This window comes from Lottia gigantea, assembly GCF_000327385.1.
Source record: "Lottia gigantea unplaced genomic scaffold LOTGIsca_182, whole genome shotgun sequence".
NCBI lineage: Eukaryota > Metazoa > Mollusca > Gastropoda > Lottiidae > Lottia > Lottia gigantea.
Window position 1 is genome coordinate 232,838 of NW_008708330.1, and position 9,107 is coordinate 241,944.

Here is a 9,107-nt window from a genome sequence, read left to right on the forward strand (position 1 = left end):
CCATTCAAACCCAAGATTTCAGATATAAGCAGACTAGGACCAAAAGTTGAAAGAAATTAATTCTTATATATTCGAACTAATTCGTTATTCGCATTATGTTGTAGAAAATATCATGTTGATTTTTATGAAACTTTGATATTGAAACTTTATCAAAAGCTAATTTTTCCTTTTAATAGTAAAATTTGTGTAAATTAATTTTTGTTTGCTGTCGACGGGAGATGGGTCAAAAGTCTGGATATTCTAGGCTACAGACTGACGCCTCCATAGTCTCAATCGACCAGATATTTAAAAAGAAAAGTTTATTTAAGTTTGTGTAGCGGAATTCTGCTCAGATGAATTTTTTAAGAGAACTTCGCAAATTATGCTCATCTCTTTTCGAAGAGCGATAAAATGGTTTGTGATAGTTCTAGGAGTTGTGATGACAAACATTTTGCTTTGTTATTTTATTCCGGAAAATGTGCCTAGCCGTCGAAGTGAAAGACAAGAAATTTTGGCTAATGAGGACAATGGCCGCTATGGAGGGGTACAACTTCCAAAACGTATTGACAACAAACATCACTTTGGTAGACTGGAATGGAAATCACAGGTAGCAAAGGATAAGTCGATTGCGACCAAAAATGACTTGGGGAATGCGAATATTAACTCATCTAGTCGAGAAACAGACATTTCTGATGTCTTTATTAGTGTCAAAACCACTGCTAGAAATCACCAATTACGTCTGCGAATACTGTTAAACACATGGATTTTATTGGCCAGAGAACAGGTAGGTACTGTCAGACTGACTATACCAGACCGGGGTGCTAGAGATAGGCATGAGACATTAAGGTGTCCCTTTAACATGAATCGAAACATTGTATTATTATGTAAAACAATTCAGTTATTGTCAGGTTATAACTAATAACACATCTAAATTATAGTATCAACATGTACAAATATCTGATATGATATTTCTTTTACCAAGGCTTTATGCAGGATTTCAAATGGGTCTTTTATCTCTGAAGTTTGATTAATTGGTGTTTCTAATGAATTATCATATATTCTTGATTTATTGATATGATTGTGGACCTCAGATCTTCTGCATGGCTATTCTGAAGCTAAATTCTATATTAACATCATTTAGTCAGTCATATTGTTTTTTTTTTTTCATTGAACATTATTTTTTAATATAACCTCTTCAGCTACAGTCTAACAACAGCGCTCTTGAACATTCTTAGGAATGTTCATGAGGCCCTTCTTAAGACCCTAACTGAGGGGGTTATATTAAAAACTAAAGTTAATGAAAAATGGAATGAAAATTTGGTCTAATTCTAATTGGACTGATTATTTATTTAGTAAGATTATTAATTTGTTTCAGACACATATATTTACTGATACAGATGATCCTGCATTAGATAAAGAAAGAGAAAATGGTAAGTAAATTTATAGAAATAGTTCTATTTTCAAACTAATGTGATCATATTCAATACACTTCTCCAGAATGAATAACTTATTCACATGGCATTGATATTTGTGGATTATGCATCATATTTCTTTACAGCCCAAGGTTGATAAAATATTGAGGAAAAATGGCTTATTCAAAGTTTTTATATCAGATTGTTTTATGTGAAATTGTGTGAATTAATTTTGCAGGTGTGGAGATAATCAATACGAAATGTCCTCCAAATCATTCTCGGTAAGTTGAATTATAGCAATTAAAACTGTAGTTAATAAGAAATATAACTTTATATATTTGTTGGAATGTGTACTTGTATCATAAAGATTATAAATATTACAAAGTTAATAAATATCACAAAGTTAGTAAATATCACAAAGTTAGTAAATATCATAAATTTAGTAAATATCATAAAGTTAGTAAATATAAAGTTGATAAATATCATTAAGTTGATAAATATCACAAAGTTGATAAATATCACAAAGTTGATAGATATCACAAAGTTTGTAAACATTGTTAGTAAATATCACAAAGTTAGTTAATATCATTATGTTGATAAGTATCATAAAGTTGATAAATATTACAAAGTTGATAAATATTACAAAGTTAGTAAATGTCACAAAGTTAGTAAATATCACAAAGTTAGTAAATATCAATATGTTGATAAGTATCATAAAGTTGATAAATATTACAAAGTTAGTAAATATCACAAAGTTAGTAAATATCAATATGTTGATAAGTATCATAAAGTTGATAAATATTACAAAGTTAGTAAATATCATAAAGTTAGTAAATATCATAAAGTTTGTAAGCATTGTTAGTAAATATCGCAAAGTTAGTAAATATGAAATTAGTAAATATAAAGTGATAGATATATAAAGTGATAGATATCACAAAGTTAGTAAATATCATAAAGTTGATAAATATCTGTTGACCCTATATTATACATCTAGCATAACTCTGCTATAAATTGTGTTCAATGTTGTGGACCAATCAAAACTATTGTTTCAATGATACATGAATTGAGTTAAAAGGTAGAATGCTTGAAACACTGAAATAAGTGAAATAGTTGATTTGATTGATTTACATGTTTATATTCATGTCAAATAATGTCAAGAGGAATTTTGTCTTCCAGTCGAGCTCTGTGTTGTAAAATGGCTATAGAATATGATACATTCCTGGCTTCTAAGAAAAGGTACAGTATTATTTTTGACAGTACTTTAATTACAAATTTCATAGTAGTTGTAGTGTTTCACAAAACCTTAACTTAGATAGAAAATAAAGATTTTTATTAAGATACTGCAATCTGATTGGTTTATACAGTTAAATTTAAAATCAATATTAGTGATTGTCCAATCAGATAAGTGACCACTTAAATCATCCAAAGTAAAGTTTTTGTGAAACAGACCAAATATAAACTATGTTATTCCACAGATTGACCCTTTCACTTAATAACTCAGCCAACAGTGGAGTTAAATTACAATCAAACTTTCCCTTATGGGTAAGTCTCGTTTAATTTCCAAATTATGACTTTTAAACATTGTAGAATGCAGAACAAGCATAATTTTTAACATGTTTAATATTAAACCTGTCAATCATTAAGTGTACTATTGGCTTATTAAATATGACTATAATTTATATTATTCCTTATCAAGTCTTGTCATTACAATAATTTACATTTTAACCAGTGCAAGCCTTAATTTGATGCATTCTGACACATATGAAAAATGTATGAAAATCAAATATAAAAATTGGTAAGAAATGAAGTGAGGCACAAATGGGGTGTACAAACCATATATGTCTTTTTGTTGTTAGGTAGACATATATACCAGACATTTCCACAAGTTTCGTGTTGTAAGGTAGGCTTATGCCTTCAATTCTGCATCTACTAGTGCATTGCATCTGACCGTTGAACACGTTTCCTGTGCTTATGTACTAGAATTTGCATCAAGAACAACAAAGCTATACATTTATGAAAGTGCAATATATCAAACATTTCAACACTTTAATAAGATTTGTCATACAGGAAATTATATTCAAAATGTACAATGAGACTTTTTTGATTTTAAGGAGTTCTTAACAATAGAACTAAATGTATTCAGAAGATTTTAATTATTTTCTCTGATTCACAATAAATGGTAGATCTATGTCAGTCTGTAAGGTTATTGTTAACTGCAAGATACAAGTACATATACATGGGAAAACATTGGGTACTAATAATTGAAGACTTGTTGACATTGTCCAAATATACTCTGAAGACATAGGGTTGTATCAGTAAAATAAAACTTCCAGTCCTTGCCAAACAGTTCTTTGATATTATTTGAGAAAGGAGTTTTGAGTTGTATTTTGTCAATAGAAGTACAGTTGATTTGAGAGTAGATAATAACTAAATAATCTTTCTGTATTATCTTAAAATAAATATGGTAGAAAAATTCACTTTCATGTTTGATTAGTATTTTTTATTAGAAAAGAACTAAAAGTAAAGTCTGGTATATTTTAAAGTGGCAGTATGCACAATTTTTATTATTAAAAACATTGTGAATTATACAAAAATTGTTCCTTAAAGATGGGTTTCCTTATTTGTTAGTGACAAATTTAGCAAACTATTTGATTAATTGGTGTTTCTAATGAATTATCATATATTCTCAATCATACCATTATGTTCTTTATTGCAAATAATTAAGAGTTTTAACTAATCATAAATGTCCATGTATGAACAGTCTGGATAAACAAAAAAAGACTTTTTGACCTTTCTTGATCGGTCACTCATTGGAATTCTGCTGGTAATTCTCTTTTAATTTAGCTAATTAGGTATTATTAGACATTAGACAAACTGGTATTTTTCCAAGTCATGAGAATACCTCTACTTTCTATTCATATAAGTATTAGGGGAACCCATCTTTAAAATGGTTAGATATTTTTAGTTGAAACCTTCAGAATAAGTAGGAGACCTATTTCTCTACAATTTGGTGTTTATTGTGCTGGAAAGTGTACTTTAGTTTTCTCCAACAACAACCTAAAAACATAGCAACTATAAAATGTTAAACTTTTAACTAGTTTTGATTTCTAGAATTTGCAGAATTATACTTTAAGTTAAGACTTAATATGTTAAGGGACCTATTTTTCTAGATTTTGTAGTATAGTTGTCATAAATTTGAGCAAAAAAAAAATTTCTTTAAAATTCAGACTGCCCCTTTAATGTAAAGTGTGTTCATCTCTATGACTCATTTTGAAGGACATCATTTTTAAAACTTGTGAGTTTCATTCAAAATCACAGTTGACTGTCACTTTTGATAGTTCAAAAAAGAACATAGTGATGTGACTACGTAATGAGATACCACAATACACTGTTATATTACACATGTTCTTAATATTATAACTTATAATAACTTATAAATATTGAACTCATATTAAATACAATACATGGTATTTGTGGGGTTTTTTCATATTAGCAATTCGGACCTGCATCATTAAAAAATTGCAAATATAAAAATTTGGTGAGAGGAGAAAAGTTGTTCACGGATATAGGAAAGACTGATGGTCTAGATAATAGTTATGAGAAATATTTGCTGAATTCTGGTGTAGTCTAATTAATAAGGAAGGAAGTCAAGAAGGAAGTTAATAAGATGAGAATTAGGCCAGGAAATAGATAAGATATTCAGGAAAAGATACTATTCATAAATGAATATGTAGATCTTCATTTTTCCTAAATTTTATACATTAAATTGCTTATGACCTCATTTCTGTTCTACTGATCTGATTGGTCAGATTTAAATGCCACCAATCTCATTTCCATGCCTACAAAACGAAGTGTAGTGGGCTTAGTTTAATATGGGTTAATAAGACAATGTCAAAACTCGTATTCATGATACAATGTAGTTACATCAGCAATCTGGTGTTTTCAAAGTCGTGGAGTAATGGAGGCAATTTAGGCAAAGGCCTCACTTTTGATATGAAGACCAAACTTTTCTTTTTGTAATCATGTACATCATTGCATTTTGAATCAACTCATTCCCATCTGACCTCATTTTAACTTAGAATGCACAACGACCTTGCCTTAGTTTATGTCATCTTCACAATATCAAGCTATCACAAACTCTTGACTGCAATAGCCACCTTTTGAAAATGCAGCTATTTGATTGGATTGAACGAATACAACCAATCATAACCCTTGATTACCAGTGCAGCCAAATTGTTTACAGTCTTTCTGTTGAGCACACTGATTGGCTGTATCCAATCAAATTGCTGCATTTACAAACTGCCCTGATACAAGAAAGGTGGCTATTGCAGTCAAGGTATTAAGCTGCAGTTCATAATAATTTGACATAGTGAAGATGGGCTAAATAGATTTTTAATTTTTGATAGAAATTACTGATATGATTATGTATAAAATTTCCACAAAAAGTATAGAAATTGGGAAGACCATGTATAGCCAGCATTTATTAGTCAAAACAAACATTACTGGTAAATGATGAGATACATTAACACCTATTGAATGTGACCATTGTTTGTTATTTCAGGTGGTTCTGTCATGTAGATGATGATAACTATGTTAATATACCTCAGTTAGTTAAATTATTACGTCAATATAATCATACACAAGATTGGTATTTAGGTAAACCTAGTCTGCGTAAACCTTTAGAAATAATGGACAGAAAACATAGCGGGGTAAGACAGATTTTTGATAGTAATAATATAATCAGGTGTATTCTGATATTCTTCACAAAGTTTTCATTCAATTCAAATATCATCATATAACCATTATTTAACCCACCAAAATTTGAATCTGTAATACTTATTATATGTACAGATGTCAATATTCAAGTGATATGGATTAAAGTGTATGACATTAAGGGCTGTTTCACTGGCTGCTCAGTTATTATATAACGTAATGATGTAACAGCTAATCTAGCCGCTATTTTCTGAAAGGGTGAAGTCTCACCTTACACATTTGAGAATTTATAAACAGTTTTCATCATAATGTATGATTAAACATTGAATATCAAGTTTAATTGATTAGAAACAGAGTTAATGCCCTTGTCTATGAATTAGAATTCCTTGAAATAATTGAAAATTAGGTCATCAATTCAGATGGAGTTTTTAAAAACCATTTGCAGTTCACTTTATATTTACAAAAACCTATGACATTACGGAAGAAATGAGTGTTTTATGTCACTTCATTTCTATTTTTTTTAGCAAAAAATAGCTTTCTGGTTTGGTACTGGTGGTGCTGGATTATGTATAAGTAGAAGTTTGGCCCTGAAAATGATGCCATATGCCAGGTAAGTAAAGCATTGGCAGAAATTGTGGGAAATCATCATTGGGTTTTTGTTCAGGATAGCTTAAATTAAGCATATGAAGACTGGCAATGTCATACAGGGTGCAATGAAAGAATTTTTGCCAGAACAGCAGCATTAGTCTGCTCTTTTTAGATTTCCAACTGTGGAAGGATCTTTAACGTGCTTAGCCTGTAGCACACGGGGCCTCAGTTTATTGTCCCATCCGAACAACTAGATGCTTTTTCCTTGTCAGTCCCTCTTACCTATATCACTGACAGCGAAACCAGGTTGAAAAATCTGAAGATATGATTTCAATAAGTATATGAAGAGAAAGAACAGATAGAGTATATTATTTATTTTAGTGGTGGTAGATTGATGACTATTGGTGAATCTATAAGGTTACCTGATGATTGTACTATGGGTTATATAATTAGTAAGTTATATCTTTATTTTCACTAGTATACAAACTCCTTAAACAATCTCTCAATATGAACTTCTTAATAGTTTATCCTGTTCATAGAGTTTACCTTTCCTTGGTTCGAACTGATTAAAATGAAAATTGGAGTTTCATGTTTTTGCTGCAGATAACTTCACTTGCAATCAATGGTCTGGTAAAATTGTTATGCCTCTCATGTTCTAGGTCATATAATATTCAACCAATCAAATACTAGTCAACAGGAGATTTATTTGTCTATATGTGAGGAATTCTGTATAATTCCATAACTTTACAGTAAAAAGTTTCTTGATTCTAATTGGTTGGCAAAAATTATGACTATTTTATTAGATTTTAATTCAGAAAGTTATTACTGACAGCTGGTAAAATGAATATTATGCAAAAACTTCATCTATATCTAAATTCCAATATATGTCTTTTTTAATCATTAATTTAGGTCATTTAATGAAAAAACAGCTGACAGTTATTGAACAGTTTCATTCTCATTTAGAATCTTTAAACTTGATGTCAAAAAGAGACTTAGTTAATCAGGTATGTTTTGCTCAGATTTGTCCCAATGTAAAATTCCCACCCCAGCAAATTGTGATGCCACAGCCAGTGCTTCTAAGACTGTTGAAATTTGAACATTTATCCATATGTTTCCAGAATTAACGGTTATGGTCTATTCTTGAAAGACTGCCTTATATAGAAAAGACATGTATGAAAATGGAAAAGAAATTCCTATTTTTTGAATGAATTATGTAATTTACGTACATTTCTAGTACTTTTGTAGACTATTTATAAGACCCAAATCAATCCAAAAAATGGCAAAACTGTCCCTTTAAATGAGTATTAATAATATTTTGTGGCTTTATTGCCTGAACCTGTTCCAGAGATAGTGACAATTGTTGTGCTTAAGTGGAGGTGCTAGCCTCCTGAGACTGGGGGTACAAATAGGGGATACACTGATTTATGGGAGGACAACTGTCAAGTTTGAAATTCAAAGTATGGCAGCACATATAAAGTGTCTGATAAAATTCTTCACCAAGAAACTTTTGAAATATTTTATTGGTTTTGTGCATTTTGTATCCCCACCGTATCTGGTTTGTGCCAGCAGTCCATTGTTAAAAAATTATTGAGTATTTTTTTTTTCAATTATTATGTTTTGTAGATAACATATAGTTACAAATATCAAGATAAAACTAAAAATATTTTAAATATTGACGGTTTTAGTATAAAACAGGATCCTACAAGGTAATTTCTACATTGTTATTTTAGGTGGTCTAGCAATTTGCCTTTATCTAGGACAGGGTTCAATTTAAGCAGTATTGCATCACAGTTTGCACACCAAAATGACCCCTTCGTGTCCCAATTTTTCCAATGATTAGCCAAAAATGTAATTTATCTAGAAAATCTAAAAACATACGGCAGTTTCCAGTTCCCTAGAGATTTAAGCAAGTTAGATCGTTAGCAAGATCGATCTGAAGTATACAACCAGAAAATTTTGAATTGCTAGCAAATTTTTATAAAATGCCAATCAAAATTTGATTAGTCAAAACTGAAATTTGTTGTTTATGCTGTCAGTAATTTTTGGTGAATATTTTTAGTTTTTCTTCATATACTTAATAAGAATATAAATAATAACCTCTATTCTAATTCTAAATTTTATAATGTATTTTTCAGATTATGGTCTCTACATTGTTTCCTGTTTCCAACTTTTCGTGAATGTAACCGACTAGGTTCTTGACGATGTTAAATATTTCTATGATCTCAATATATTTTTATATTCCTTCCATGTTCAGTGTTTCTGGGGCCATGATTTCACAGTTGTGTTGGGAAAGCCTTGAAACGACCTTTTTCATATTCTTAATATACTAGTTATCCTCTTTCAAACGATATTTAAAGGTATGCTACCTCTTAGGATGATAAAAAAAATTGAAATTTTAAACTTAGAATGAGTTTT

At 30.0% G+C, this 9,107-nt stretch overlaps 1 protein-coding gene across 1 annotated transcript; it reads left to right on the forward strand.

The window, feature by feature from the left end:
• Window positions 1-658: 658 nt before the first annotated feature.
• LOTGIDRAFT_93476 (hypothetical protein) lies at window positions 659-8,873 on the forward strand (the record flags this gene model as incomplete). The annotated part of the gene is made up of 10 exons (XM_009052423.1): window positions 659-763; window positions 1,355-1,409; window positions 1,630-1,672; window positions 2,568-2,627; window positions 5,953-6,100; window positions 6,629-6,714; window positions 7,074-7,144; window positions 7,602-7,696; window positions 8,316-8,398; window positions 8,828-8,873. Coding segments are annotated over 10 exons (792 nt in total), but the record flags the coding sequence as incomplete, so codon positions are not given.
• Between the last annotated feature and the right edge of the window lie 234 nt (window positions 8,874-9,107).